We start from the raw sequence: 16,355 nt of genomic DNA on the forward strand, positions 1-16,355 counted from the left end.
GGGAAGTGACGCCCGCAGAGTGCAGTGCGGATGTTGAAGGGTCCGGCCTGCATAATCTTAATTCATCCGATTCCAGTTCTGACGGGAGTGCGCCTGTCAAAGAGAGGGGGTGCTGTGGAGAAGAGGTACCATTTCTAAGTCCACAAACTGAGGAACCCGAGCAAGAAGTCCCTAAGGCTTCCACTGATGATAAAGAAAAAGGCGAAACGTCTGCTGGCAGCAAAGCTAAGAAGAAGAAAAGCAAGAAGACAATGGTTACAGTTGAAGAAGAGGGAGAGCCTCTCAACCTGTCATCTGCTGGGCCAGAAAAGCAACAGACCTCGGAGATTGTTGCTCCAGGGGACCTGGGTGAACTCCTGTCCTCTACCACTCCACCCAAAGTTTGGAGTATCTTTGAACAGCCTTACTGGAAGATGCGGAGATGCGAAAATTGTCAGCATCTGTCGCCCCTCAGAAGACTGTATTGGGGTACGACAAAGCCTCGCCAGTGGTATGGCGAGTTAAAAGAGAGGAGGAGTGTAAGGCGATAGACCGGACCTCGGATACCAGCATGCCGATTCTGGAACTAGAAGGGCTGCATCCTCTGATCCCATGGGAAGTCTGAGTGTGTCGGACCTCAATCTGCTGCATGAGAGAAGCCTGAGAGAGACAGATTCCTGCTGACAGGAGGGGGCGGGGAGAGCCAAAAAAGGGCGGGCAGCAGCCGGCAGATAAAAGAAGAAAGAGCGGAAAAAGAGTCAGTCTGGCGCCGGCGCAGAACAGTGCAGAGGGCAGCGCGCAGAGCGGTGAGCAGCGCTCTCCTTTCTCAGCATCCCGGTGTGGCGACGGGCCATATAGAAGGAGCTCTTGTCGCCTGCAGAGCTGAGCCGTGCCAGCAGTGCAGAGCTGTGTCTGCAGGGAGAGCCATGTCAGCGGAGCAGAGCCGTGCCAGTAGTGAGAGCCGTGCAGAGCTGTGCACCCAGAGCGGAGCCGAGCCAGGTGTCGCAGCAGACCAAGAGAGGGGTGCTCCGGCCGGGAGTCCCTGTGCCCGGCAGACCAGCGTCGCCCACCAACAACAGCGGGGAGCAGGGAGAGCAGGACGCGCAGTATGTGTCCAGTGACAGCCAGAGAGTACCAGGTGCCGTACACGAACTGACCGTGAGTACCGCATACGCGCTGCCTAAGAGAAACCACACAGGACTGACACTTGCACCTTGACGTGGACACAGAATAATTGTCCTGTCCTTTGTGACCTACAGTTAAGGAGCAACGTTGGGCTCGTACCGGTCTGTGGCCTGTGCCTTTAATAGACACAGCAGTATATGGACAAAGGGCAGTGGAAGGTACTGGAGACCGACCACTGCTACCAGAAGACGGGGTATTATCATCTACTGTACCTGACCCTACTAGAGAGGACTCCGCGCCAGCCGTTGCGATGCAATTGAGTTCGCAGCAGGAGCTGCAGTTTAAGGACTGCTTTACAACTAGGCTAACGAATTGCCATCATCTGAACTGTTGTTATATCCTTTGCCTTTAATGTACCTTTTGTCTTCCCTGACTAACCCTTTATCTCCTGACTGTTTAGCTATTTACCTCCCTGAGCGGAGTATTCCCCTGTAAATAGACCTGTTAACCCTTGCTCTGCCTGTGTCTCGTCACTGCATCCCGCGTCCCTGCTCGTACTCTTAGGCTATGTACCCACGTTGCAGAAATACTGCGTAAATTTCCGCAACATTTCCGCCGCGGGTAAAATGCATGCGAATTAGCATCGCTTGGAAATGTGATAGGTAGGATGTTAAAATAATAAAAAAAATGTAAAAATATTGTTATTCTCACCTTCCGACGGCCCCCGATCTGCTCTGCGGCGCTTCCGGCATCTTCCGGTCCCAGTAATGCTTTGCGGGAAGGACCTGAGATGACGTCACGCTCATGAGAGTGCGACGTCATCAACTGTCATTCGCGCAAGCATTCCTGGGACCGGAAGATGCTGGGAGCGTGGCGAGAGGCGGGAAAGACTCCGGGGGCCGCCGGAAGGTGAATATACCACTATTTTTTATTTTTATTCTATTTTTTACAGGATTATGGTACCCAGGGCCTGGAGGACAGTCTCCTGTCCTCCAGACCCTGGGTACCATCCGCACATGATCCGCTTACTTTGCGCATGGTGGGCATAGCCACATGTGGAAAGTAAACTGATCAATGCATTCCTATGGGTGTGAAATCACTGCAATTCCTCAAAAAGAATGGGCATGCTGCGGATTTTTCTGCTATGCGATTCCGCAGCGGAAAAATCCGCATTAGCACATTATTGCGGAATCCCATAGGATTGCATGGGATGCTTTTTTTGTGTTTTCACGGCGATTCCGCAGTGGAAAAACGCTGCAAAAACGCTACGTGTGCACAAAGCCTTACACTACGATTAATAAATATTCCCCTAGACATTATTGTATACTCATGTGAGCCCCTTTTTTCCGGAAGAACAAAACAATTAGCGGTCCGAAATCGAACATGGCCAATCGACATCACCCTTGTTCCAGATGATCAATTGGCCAAACCAGTTAGAGTGTTGGCTGAACCTGTCCATGTTGGTGGGTTTGGCTGACATTAGTCTAAGGCCTCTTTCACACTTCCGTTTTTTACAATCAGTCACAATCCGCCAGGTTTTGAAAAAAACGGATCCTCAAATTTTTTTTGAGGATCCGTTTTTTTCCCCATTGACTTGCATTAATGGCGGATTGTGACGGATTGCTGTCCGTTGAGGATCCGCCAAAAATTGCTGTCCGTCACCATCCTCAAAGATTTCAAAACGGACCTTGTAACGTTTTTTTCTGTGGCGGATCCTCCAGACACTCATTTAACCCGAAATTCTTTCTGGGTGCCGGACAAAAAAAAAAAAATTCTCTCTCTCTCCATTTTCAGGATCCGGCTACAAACGGATCCTGTGCCATCCGTTCACATCAGTTAACAACGGATCCGCTTGAATGACTTTTTGGCGGATTTGAACTGATGCAAAAAAACTGAAGTGTGAAAGAGGCCTAAAGTGTATGGAGGCCTTAAACCATTGCTGGACCCCTATAGTGACAGTGGCAGAAGAAACATAAAAAGAAATCTAAGCAGGAGTAGCAATTATAGTAAGAACATGTTCATATGGGGTTTTTTATTTGCAAAGCTTGACATGGAATATACACGTTCGGAGCACCAATATCTATACTAAACCCCCCACAAAATAAACTTCATTGTTTCCAGTGTGAGATCTGTGTTGCGGGTCATATGGCCGCGTTTTCTCTGATGCGGTTTCCAATGTGGCTTCAATAACTGAGATGCCTTTCATAGAAGCAGTTTTCTGGTGGATTCTGCCCAAACCTGGAATAGCCTCACTGATTGGAAATAATCCACGTGCAGACCGGAGACGGCCACTCGAGATTTCCAACATGTTTTATCGATATGTGCATATACCCTTATGTGAGTGCTCACTCATATACGGAAATCAATGGCCATCATTATTATTTATATAGCACCATTAATTCCATTACATTATGATCAATGTAAATTATCATGTATTACTTGACAAAAAAACCCAAAGCTATTATCAATGAAAAATTTACTAGATTCCTACACTACAGATTTTTTAATTAAATCCGTCTCACTAGGATGACAGTGTTACCAATACAAGGCTCTGCCTGGGTAACTTGGATCATGAATTACAGGAATGGCAGCAGGTATCATGTGGCCCCCCAGGTGAAGAGACCCCATTCTGCATGCCAGGATCACGGAAGGGTTAAGGCTGAGGCGGCACTGCAGGTTGGGTGTGCAATGACAGACTGCCAGGCCCAGCCATGGAGAGAGGGGGCAGTGAGCCAGGAATAGGAGGGGGAGGAGGAGAGCAGACCTGCTGCATTTCTACAGCATCGAGGCGTCATCTGCTGCATCTACCCAGGAAAGGAGGGATCAGCAGCAGCAGCACGGGCGTCAATGTGAACTACGGGAACTCGCCAGCAGATCTCCTCGGAACGGGGGGAAGGGGCTGGATTTGGGGGTCCCTGCCCCCCTTGCTCCTGCGGTACCGGACTGCATTCTCAGTGAGCTATGAATTCAGCAGAGCAGACCGTTACATGGCTCATAACCCTCGGGGTGCTGGAGTCTCCCAAGAAGACCATTTCCGACCCGGAGGGTTTCCTGCAGGCGTCCCTGAAAGATGGGGTGGTGCTGTGCAGACTGCTGGAGAGGCTGCTACCTGGCACCATAGACAAGGTAAGCGGCACTGCGGGGGTTAATGTGCAGCCCCACCACCGCCCCCACTCTGGACCGACAGCTGGAGATGGAGGAGGTGCCCTCACCACACACAGGGGGCCATAATGCTGGGGGGTCATTGTCAGACAACAGGAGCCTCTGCTGCCATAGAGCCCAAGCTGTGTGCACTCATATACACACACAATGTGTGTATATATATATATATATATATATACAGTATGGTGTGTGTATATAGTGTGTGTGTATATAGAGAGAGAGAGAGTATGGTGTGTATATATGGTGTCAGTATATATCTATGTATGTATATGGTGTGTGTGTATATATATATATATATACAGTATGGTGTGTGTATATAGTGTGTGTGTATATAGAGAGAGAGAGAGTATGGTGTGTATATATGGTGTCAGTATATATCTATGTATGTATATGGTGTGTGTGTATATATATATATATATACAGTATGGTGTGTGTATATAGTGTGTGTGTATATAGAGAGAGAGAGAGTATGGTGTGTATATATGGTGTCAGTATATATCTATGTATGTATATGGTGTGTGTGTGTATATATATATATATATGAGTGTATATGTATGCATATGGTGTGTATAAATATAGCTGCATAGACTGTACAGTGCATGTGAGGCCACAGTCCTATTCCTACAATACATATATGTAGCGCTCATGGATAGGATTAGTGACAGCTGGCCCGTAGGACACAGTGGCCCCTGTGGTGGTGGACGGTGTAGTAGGGGAAACATTAGCTGTGTTTGGGGGGCTCCCAGGGAAGGAGATGGCTATGACAGCTGTGCTCTTTGTCAGTGAGCGCCTCAGACGCTCCTACTGGTGGCGAGCCACACTGCAGCCAATACTAAGGAGCTAGCGGGGGATCCTGTGTCACATGTTCTGATCTTTACATCCCCTAATGACAGCCTCAAGCATATAAAATACACCCCAATAACTCTTACGCCTGTGTGTTGATTTGCTTTACAGAAACAATGGAGTCCGCATTTATAGGGATCTAGTCTAACTAATATCTGCAAATACAGCAATGCAAGGCAACTGTATTTTCTTGCTAATTATTCTGTAGTACACCATGTTGTAGGCCTTGGACCGTGTTTTAGGGATTTTATTATGATGGAGATTGCGCATTGTTAACAAATGTGTTCCATCTCTCACAAATGTTAATATTAATGTTTACGGGTAAGTGCACACGTGGCGGATCCGCAGCGGAATTGGCCCTGCGGATCCTCAGCAGTTTCTGCTGCGTTGCACAGTACCCTTTTAGTCTATGTAAATTGAAAAACCGCAGTGCCCACGGTGCGGAATTTTCTGCGCGGATTTAAATCCGCATCATGTCACTTGTGCGGATTCCGCAGCGGTTTGGTACCTGCTCCATGACAGGTGTTAAACCACAGGCTAATCCGCAGAAAATCCACAGATACCTTTACCTGCGGATTTAGACAAATCCACACGGAAAATTCTGCAGCGGAATCCGCAACGTGTGCACACACCCTACTAGAGTCCAGCAAAGAGATTCCAGTGTCTGATCCAGCGGTGGTGTTGGTAGCCCTGCTAACCTCCTCCTACCTTCTGGCACTTCTGATTAGTAGGCCCAGTTCTACACTTGTGATGTCACGCTGTGCCTACTAATCAGAGGAGCATTGCGGCTTTAAGTCTCCTCACCTCGACATGCTTAGCATGTCATTCTCCGCAAGGAGAAATGATACTTCTTGGATATCGGTCAGACGCCTCTCTCACAGCCAAACCAGATCGCCCACTTTGCACTGATGAGGGGCAGTACCCCGAAACACAGTGTCTGCAAATGGAGATTCTGGCTTGGCTTTTATCCTAAGTCATGTAACTAGGCTCGTTAAAGGGTCAGCATTGACTTTTAGGATTGCTACCTCCAATAGGTGGCACTAGAGTTCTAGTCCTCTTCCTCTCTGAAGAGACAATTTGCATAATTACTAATCAGAAGATGCGCTGGGGGTGTTGGCAGTTGGAAGTAGGTTCAGAAAGCTTTGGTCTGGACTACTGATGTGGCCACTGGACCAGAGTCCTTCTGATCTTTTTGCCCAACTTTACTATATACCTATAATACATATGTTGTATTTAGGTCAGGATGTTTAAGGTATTGAAGTATTGACCTACCTCTTCTGACAAGCCTACAACCTACCGTAACTCCCGATCCACCATACCGCTGCACGACCAGCTCTACCCTCACCTTCTGTATCCTCATCCATCCTTTGCAGACTGTGAGCCATCCGGTCAGGGTCCTATCTCCTCCTGTTGCAGTCGGTGACTAATTTTGGTCATTGAATTTGTTTTTGTTATCTATAACCCTTCTCACAGCTCTGTAATAATAATAATACTTTGGCCACAAGAAGTCCAAGTGCAAACACATATAACGTACATAATGTAATAAAACTAAAGGTGGCAATATATTTTCATTAAAGGGATTGTCCAGGTTTATCACTAAAGTCTGCAGTCACTCTATGTGACTGCAGACTTGTGAATTCTCACAGCGCGCACAGCACATGTCAGGATTCTCCAGTGGCGGCAGTGAGTGGGCTGTCATTTGGCTGCAAGTATTTATTATAACTATTTAACAGCCCTCAGCTCAATCTTGTGCCATGGCGACTTGATGGATGAACTCTCTGTAGGAAGATCGATCTTGTGCAAGCCTAGATGGGTTCACCAGGGTCTTCTCAGCCGTTTGTTTGGTTGTATCAAGCCATTGGGTTGCTGGTCTTCTGATTCGCTTTGTTCCTTCTATTCTTCCAACCATGATGTCCTTCTCCAGAGATTGCTCTTTTCATGTGATGTGTCCTAAGTAGACAAGACATAGTTTGGTGATCCTTGCTTCGAGTGATATGTTTGGTTTGTTCCAAAATTGATTTGTTTGTTCTTCTTGTCATCCACGGTATTGATAACATCCTTCTCCAGCACCACATTTTGCGATATGCATACACCCTGCCACAGTGCTACTAGACGTGTGGCCTCGCTCAGTTCACTCGTATTGAACTAATATAATACAATGTAATCTAATATATAAAGCTCAATGTGTGTGTGTGTATGTATGTATCTGTGTGTGTATGTCTGGGATTGGCATCCGCACCGTCACAGCTACAGCCACAAAATTTTGCACAGTCACACGTCTGGACCCCGAGAGCGTCATAGGCTATGTTGTGAGGCAAATTTTAACCCCGCTCGTTCCAATTCACCAAACAATTTTGCCCCTATCTACATAATGGGGAAAAAGTGTATGTATTGGCATCTGCACCGTCGTACCTACAACCACAAAATTTAGCACAGTCACACGTCTGGACCCCGAGAGCGTCATAGGCTATGTTGTGAGGCAAATTTTAACCCCGCTCGTTCCAATTCACCAATTTTGCCCCTATCTACATAATGGGGAAAAAGTGAAAGGAAAAGTGTTGGAGGCAAATTGACAGCTGCCAGATGTGAACAAGGGGGACTTAAAGAATGAGAGCGATGGCACCAAAGAGTATATACCGTACAGTTGCTAAGGTGGGGCCCTGACATGGGATACTCACCGCACACGGGGATATGAACAGACACAAAATGCGCCACACACTACCACGTGCTACAACACATATACCAACCTCAGCACACATTTCACCACACATACACCAACCTCGCCACATAAAAGTCGAAACACAAAAGTTGCCACTCAAAACTCACCACGCTGTCCCAGAGCTGTTTAAAAGATGAAAAAGGAGCTGTGATTGGTTGCTATCAGCAACAGTTTTCTTTGTAGACAGTTGTGGTAACTGAGGCATATTATTCTTATCATTTCTATGGTGTTATCGTCCTTCTGTAAAGCTGGAAATAACACAATTTATTACCGTGCCAACACAGACCACCCTCTGACACAGACTGCAGGGGGAGCCCAGTATCACACAGGATAGGATTAGATACACGGCTCAGCAGTCAGTATCACACAGGATAGAATTAGATACACAGCTCAGCAGTCAATATCACACAGGAGAGGATTAGATACACAGCTCAGCAGTCAGTATCACAGAGGTTATGATTAGATACATAGCTCAGCAGTCAGTATCACACAGGATAGGAATAGATACACGGCTCAGCAGACAGTATCACACAGGATAGGATTAGATACACAGCTCAGCAGACAGTATCACACAGAATAGTATTAGATACACGGCTCAGCAGACAGTATCACACAGAATAGGATTAGACACACGGCTCAGCAGACAGTATCACACAGAATAGGATTAGACACACGGCTCAGCAGTCAGTATCACACAGGATAGGATTAGATGCACGGTTTTTATGTGCAATATAATCATTTTAATTTGTTATAAGTAACCACAGTTGGTTACTATGCCCAGGCATATTCAGCTAGTGTAATATAATGTTGAGTCCAAGTGACAAAAAGAAAAACATACGATGGCTAGGCTGGGCATTACCCTGTTCTAGCTGTTCATACTGTAGGAAAATAAAAGTTTGAGATGCCCTGCATTAGATGAATATAAATGTCATTCCGTTTTGATGGAAACCATCAACAATCTGATGTATATTAAGGATGTCTCCTGTACCTTAATGTCTGATTTAGGGGAAACAAAAATCCTTTGTTTTGACAGGATATAACTCACTGTGAGAAATATCTGGCAAGGCTTGTCTTCCTCTTCATTGATAGGACTTTTTGGTATGGTTTGTCATTATTAGTTTGTTACAAGCTTGTGAAAATATTAAGTTTGGAAGGCAGGAATGCGCTAAGATGCTGTGCCCACATTATAGGCTTCTACATGTTTGTCAGAAGAAATGTTTAATGTTCTGAGAATGGATTGCCTCACCCTAAATATCAAGGAGTGCTGCCTTATTACTGAATAAAGCAAGTTGTGATAATATGAGGCTGGGGTGCAACTTTCAGGATTTTAATGCAGTTTTTGAAGTCAATGCCAAGAGAATGGATTCTACAAAAGAAGTCTTGGTTTTCTCTTTACAGCTGTCTTCCACTTAAAATTCACTCCTGGCTTTGTTTTCAAAAACCACTTAAAAAATCTGAATGTGGAAACACAGCCTTAGGATATTTGCACACTATTATACCCCAAACACGAACCCCAAACACGGACTTCTCCCAGACATCGGTGTTATTGCTCCAGTTTGGCAGCCCAAACAAAGCTTGTTGAAAGGCTGTGTGGGCACTTATGGCTCAGTCACAGCCATGTCAAGTATTAGTATGGCTCAGATTAGCCGGCGCAGGCTGTGTAAAAGAAAAAATAAATAAATAAAAGGATGTGCGGTCTCCTCTATTTTGGATAACCAGCTCAGGCAAAACCAACAGCTGCGGGCTACAGCCCCCAGCCGTCAGCTTTAGCTTGGCTGGTTATCAAAAATAGAGGAATCCCTAAGCCATTTTTTAAAATTATTTAAATAATTTAAAAAAACGGTGTTGGGTCCCCTCATTTTTGATAATCAGCCAAGCTGAAGCAAACAGCTGGGGCTGATATTCTCAGACTGGATATTGTACTTTCTCAGCCTAAAAATAGCAGCATGCAGCTGCCCCAGAAAAGGCGCATCTATTAGATGTGCAAATTCTAGCGTTTTGCCACTCTTCCCACTTGCCCTAGAGCTGTGGCAAGTAATAGTATTGGGGAGATGTCAGCTTTGTAACGACAGCTGACATCAAGCCCAGTGGTTAGCAATGAAGAGGCGTCTATCAGATGCCCATTACTAACCCTGTAAGTTAAAAAAGCACACACAGAAAAAAGTCCTTAAATTGAACAAAACACACAAAAAAAACTCATTTATTTGAAATAATCACTCCCCACCCTCTTTTACCTATTTATTAATGTTAAAATATAAAAATCACAGTATTCCCCACCTGTCTGCCGATAATCCATGTCCCACGACGTGCTCCAACCCCGCTTCATCTGGATGCATTGCTGAGAGGTGGCATGATGCGACCTCTCAGCCTTGCATCAAGGAGACACTGAGCTGAGCATGAGAAAGCAAGTTCAGTGCCGAGTGGTTACATCAATAAATTGTGTGGCGTTCATACTATTACCCCTCTTGCCACTGCTACCAAAAAAGATGCTTCAGGAAACACTGCTTTCTCTGGTGTTAGGTAATCCTGAAGTGTCTTATTTCTTATAATTTGGACGTTTCTTGAATGATTTTTCAAGGCTTGTGAGTCGGTGGTGTTTTTCAGCGTTTTGCCAGCGTGTTTGGGATATGGAGGGGGGTCTGGATTTTTTGTAACTTTGTTCAGCAATGAAGAAACTGGAAGCAATTTTTTAAGCTAAAATGCTGGCAAAACACTAAAAATGACCCAGGTGTCTAAGGGTATGTTTCCACGGTCAGTATTGGCAGCACTTTGGACGCAGCACATGTCCGCTCCGTCCAAAGCGCTGCTGGCTTTTGTACGCGCGGTGATTCTGCATGTGTTCATTGAACCACGTGGAATCACTGCATCCTATACATTGTATGGGTGACTTTATCTTGCTGAGATGGAGCGTCTCCGCAAGATAAATAGACATGATGTGGTCTGGAAAGATGCGTCGGTTACGCAGGGAAGCCGGAAGCGTCCCTGCACGCATAGTGGAGATGGGATTTCATGAAATCCACTCCACTATGCTGTAACATCTGGCCGCTGCGGCTGTATGCAGCGTCCAACCCGCAGCGTTTACTGACCGTGCAAACATACCCTTACACATGTCTTTTGAGCATTCCCATTGACATGTATTGGAAATTAAAGAAATGTTCAACCTGGAAAACACCTGAAGAATAGTCTGGCCACTTCTTTTAATCGCTTCGTTTCCTTTGCAAACTTGAAACTTTTTAAGAGGCTCAAATGACTGAACATATGCACACATTGTCATTTATACCTAGAAATGAGCGTTTAGTTTGCACATTTTATCTGTGGTTAGATATAACACGTGCCCATTATAGTCTGTAGAGTTGCTCACATGTACATGTCTTTTTTGCAGACAATGTGTCTGCAGAAAAATCATGAGAAAATGTCCTTTTTTTAATCAGTGTCACAGATGAATATCACCCATATAAGTCTATTAGTCCATGAAAATCACGGAAGCAACCTGCTGGCATCAACGTACAATCTGTGTCCTGCCTCTGATAAATATTGTAATGTATTCAAGAAGCTTTGCAATTCATTTAAGTTTTTTCATACTTAAAAAATAATTGATGAAACACTGATGGTAAAAACTCAAACACTGATGAAACACAGATCCAAAACACTGATGACACTAGTACCATTTTTTTTTGCGTATGTGAAAAATCACTGATGTCTGAATAAGGCCTAAATAGTGCTTGACTTTGACACTAAACACCTTTTGTTTCACAGTTAAGCATAGACAAGGAGGGATATTGGCTTAGCTAGTAAAGTGAGTCAGTCAGCCGGATCCCTTTATAATTCCCCTAAAAATTGAGCTGCCAGGATCACAGCGAGATCTGAAGATGAGGGCACATTTGATTGTACATTAGTAAGGTTGTTATCTTGAGTCATACAATATGTAAACAGTGATCTGAGCCTGAGCTGCATTTCTTCCCCTACTTCTGATTGACAGCATTTGCTGGTATACCTGTAAGTGTGCAAGCGGCTTCCGAGAGAAGGAAAAGGTAGATCATACGAAGTCATGAGCCGTACGTGTAAAATATCTTGCACCCTCATAACCACTCCGTTCTCTCGCTCCACTTCCTTGTATACAGTGTAGAGAGCAGCAGCAGAGAGGAGCCAGGGAGGAGAAAAAGTCCGTCCACCCTGACGCAGAGTGGTCGGATTCAGGCGGTGTAAGTACACATATGCATACATGCGGACTGAGTTCAGGCAGCCCTAGTTCTTGGCATGTGAACATTTTAATGCAGAATTGGGGAAGTCTCCAAAATGCAAATTGAAGGAATGTAATGGTGTGTTGAGCCTTTGTTCACTCCAAGGGTGCACAGAAGCCATCTCATTTGCTATTGAACACTAAGTACGGGAGTTTTCGCTAAGAACTTACCTTCAGGTAGTTGCTAACTATTTGTCTGTTCAGCCCTGTGATGATCAGTTCCAGCTCATAATCTTCATTGACCACTCACATCGACCGAGCAGCTTCTTCTCTTAAACTCTGTTGTATTATCGGTGATCACTGCTGATGTCATGCCGATTGACAGCTGGCTCTCTGACTGCCTACAGGCCCCGTTACACGCAACGATGTTCCAGCGATCCCACCAACGATCAGACATGATGGGATCGCTGGGACATTGTTAGGCTGATCGCTGGTGAGCTATAACAAGACAGCCCCTCCAGTGATCAGGACCAGCGATGCTGGATGCTGGTTTCCAAGGTAAACATCTGGTATCTAAGAGCCACGCAACTCCTGGATACCCGCTGTTTACCTTGGAAACCACCGTGTACGCCGGTTTCCAAGGTAAACAGCGGGTATCCAGGAGCTGCGGCTCCTGGATACCTGATGTTTACATTAGAAACCAGCGTCGCTGATCACTGGTCTCTTGCTGCCACACACAGCGATGCGTGCTGGCCAGCATGAGACCAGTGATCGAAAAATGGCCCAGGCCGATCGAGCACAATCAGCAATAACCGGCAGGGGGGGCCGGTCGCTGATCCCCATCACACACAGCGATCTCGCTGTGGCATCACAAAATCAGCGATCTCGCTAGCGAGATCGCTGTGTGTGACGGGGCCTTTACTCCAGGGAAAACCAGCTGTTATTCAGCACAACGTTGGCTGTGATGACTTGTCAACAGAGTACACCGGAAGAGAAAGCAATGTTCTGTTACCGAGCTGTAACACGTCGTCGCAGGGCAAGTAAGCAGTTAGCAACTACCTTCTGGTAAGTTGTTAGCCCCATAATCCCAAAGTCCCAGATAACCCTTTTAAGTGGGACAAGGTGGTAGAGCAGGAGAATTATTGGTTATTGGTAAGAGGTGGAAAGTCCAGATGAAAAATGAAACAAACTTGAAGATGGAGTTAGAAGCTTGAAAGTACATCTTCAAATGGGTCTGTTTCCGAATTATTTACCCAGAAACCCTGTCCCCCAGTGAAGAGGGAGAAGTGACAAATCAGCAAAGGGACATAGCACGAATACTAAGAAAATAGAAAAGTATAAAAGAAAACTTACTAGTATACAAAAACCTGGGAAACAAAATAATTCCCTGTACAAGGAAGAAAACAATAGAAATTAAGAAATGTAGTAAGGGAATCATCCTTATGTTGGACTATTACCGTAAGGGCTCATTCACAGATCAGTGATTTTTCTCGTAAACAAAAAATGGATTGATTTTCTTTGGTGTTTTGGCTCAGGTTCGCGTCAAAGTTTGGTCAACAGTTTTTACCATCAGAATTTCATGGTTTTTTTTTTGTGGATGAGTAGGTTTATCAAGCTTTTATCAAAGAAACATGAAAATTGGACAATATTGGATACAACTAGGGTAGAATTAGTATTCATTATAGTCTGTGTAGCTGTTCACATGTCTGTCTTTCTTTGTGATTATAATGATCTGCACCAAAACAAACTGCCTACCTGTTCTGCTCCTGGCGGTGATTCTGCTGCTTCATTTGACCTCATGTCAACAGAGGCAGCCTTAAGGGGGTTTTACACATAGCGATATCGCTAGCAATATCGCTAAAGCATCAACGATTTTGTGACGCAGCAGCGATATCGCTATGTGTGATACTTACCTCCGACCGGCTCCCCCGCTGTCTTTCGCTAATCGCGCAGCTCCATTTCTCGTCGGGTGCTTCCTGCTGGCGCCGACGAGCGACACGTGGACGTCAGGATTGCCGCATCTGAAAGGTAAGTAACGACCGCTGTATCGCTGCTGCATCGCTGTTAGATCTGCCTGTGTGGCAGCTCACTAGCGACCATTTAGCGATACACCAGCGATCCTGACCGGGTCATATCGTGGTTGGGATCGCTGGTGCATCGCTAAATGTAAAGGGGCCTTTTCTCCTTCTGCTCTGTTGACAGGGAGACATTGCTGACATCATGCTGATTGACAGCTGACTTCCTGCAGTTAGGCGGTGGGGAGCCAACTGTCAATCAGCATGACATTGGCAACCACAACCCCCCCTTCCTCGCCTGTCAAGAGCAGAGCAGAAGAGAAGCAGCTGTTCTATAAGTTCCCAGACCCATAAAAAAAATAAAAGTCACCGGATAACCCCTTCAGGGTAGAGTCATTAAATCCTTCTAGTTACAGTGATTTCTAATGGCTAAGGCTGGAGTCACACATAGCGACTCACCAGCGATCCTGACAACGATATCAATGTGTCAGGATCGCTGGTGAATCGCTATGTGATCGCTGGTGAGCTGTCAAACAGACAGCTTCACCAGCGATCAGCACAGCGATGCCGAGCATGTTAGTAACCAGCGCGCTGATGCAGGAAGCTGGTAACTAACGTACACATCGGGTATCTGTCATCTGCTGTGTAGTGCACAACCAATGTTATAAATGGAAATTTAAGAATTGCTGTGCACATGCGGCGGAAAAATCCACACAGATTTGCAGCGGGTTTTTTTTCAGCAGTATGTCAATTCTTTTTGCGGATCCACAGCAGCGTTTTCAGTCTGGAGTATTCTCTTTCTCTCTCCCAAACAAATCCCCACAGCAATAACGCATTAAAATCCGCAAGCGTTTTGCCCTGCGTTTTCTGCCAAGAGATGCGGATTCTCTGCAGAAAATTCCGCAGGCTAATCTGCAACGTGTGCACATACCCTAAAACGCCAATTTTTCTGGCAATATGAATTTATGAATTTGCTTTTCAGTCCTATAGCATACTGGCACTGGTTTAATGGCCACAACTTTTCTGACAGGTTCCCTTTAAAAATTGGCATCAATTTTTCATGTGATTCACATTATTTACCATTATAAACCAGTGTAGAATATATTAGACAAGCTGTTCTGACAATATTTCTGGAAGTTAGTCATCATGTTGACATGATAGCTTATTTATGTTTGTGTGTCTACATAGACATAAAATATTGACTGGTTTTGATTAAAACGTGGCTAAGGGCAATGTCACACTGGTTACAAATCCTCTGCCATTCCCTCTTTATTATTGTCTGTGCAGAGGCAAAATGTTCAGTGAGCTGGAAAAAGCTCAGGACTTGTTTTATTAGTATTTGTTCTTTTTTCAGTAACGATCATTTGGGGGTATGTGTTAGTTTTTGGGTGATTATAGACATGAGATATTAGTTGGCTTACTCCATTTTGATACCGAAAAGATATATATCTCTTTATTGCGTTCGGCAGTAGATTACTCCAGACAGTTCGGGTGTGATCTCTTTCACTCAGCATAGAAGCTAGGGTATCTGCACACAGGGTTTTTGGGAATTTTTATTTTTAGAGAGTGTCTGCTCTAAAAAAAAAATGCCTGAAAAATGGTTGAAAGGCTCTTCCTGTTCATTTACAGTGTAAAGCCATTTTGCTGTTAATAGGTGAAGTCTTTTCAGTCTTTCCACTTCAGGTTGTAATAAATGGTGCATGTAATTTTTTCAAAACGGCGCCCGATGGAAAAATGCTCCAAACTAGGCACTGCCCAATGAAAAGGCTGCAGAAAAAAAAAAACATTTCAGGAGGAAAACACTTCTATGAAATCCATGAAGAAAAAAAAATGTTTTATCTTCTTCTACCCATGAAGACAAAACCTGTCAGTTGTTTCTTGTTGCCAAAACTAGAGGCAGCATAGATCGAAGCATGGGTGCGTGATTGCAGCCAGGCATGTGTTCTTCTGAAACGTTGCAGCGTTTCAAAGAAATCATAGTTTGAAGAAGCAGCCCGGGACTATAGGCAGAGAGGAGACTAGTCCATCACTGCCCCTGGCTGGCTTCTTCACGCACCACTCTAGTTGATTGACAGGTCTCTCCCATTGTACACACATGAAAGGGACATGTCAACTTCCCGGAGCGGAGTGAGGAGACACCGGCAAGGGGCAGCATCGGACAAGTCTTGAAAATGTTTATGATTCCCGGGAAGTCTGTTAAAAAACCCCATATCTTATCTGAAACACCATAGTGTTTCAGTAAAAATCATACACAACTGCGATTGTGAAACCAGGCTCTGATTCATGCTAACCTTGGTTTGGACAGCAGAAATCGACTGACGAGTTCCTTTAA

General features: G+C 45.1%; 1 protein-coding gene across 2 annotated transcripts in view; it reads left to right on the forward strand.

Moving 5' to 3' along the window:
- The first annotated feature begins 3,895 nt into the window (after nucleotides 1-3,895).
- The window catches only part of ARHGEF7 (Rho guanine nucleotide exchange factor 7), a 166,956-nt gene continuing 154,496 nt past the window's right edge, over nucleotides 3,896-16,355 (forward strand). The window contains exon 1 of one of the 2 annotated variants that reach the window (XM_073556843.1): nucleotides 3,896-4,230. In XM_073556843.1, the coding sequence (XP_073412944.1) occupies nucleotides 4,066-4,230 (165 nt within the window). In that variant the 5' untranslated portion in view covers nucleotides 3,896-4,065. The remainder of the gene's footprint in view (nucleotides 4,231-16,355) is intronic. The other variant, XM_073556842.1, reaches the window with a different exon arrangement.

Source organism: Dendrobates tinctorius, unplaced genomic scaffold (genome assembly GCF_039654945.1).
Source record: "Dendrobates tinctorius isolate UK_male_01 unplaced genomic scaffold, ASM3965494v1 ptg000240l, whole genome shotgun sequence".
Classification (NCBI taxonomy): domain Eukaryota; kingdom Metazoa; phylum Chordata; class Amphibia; order Anura; family Dendrobatidae; genus Dendrobates; species Dendrobates tinctorius.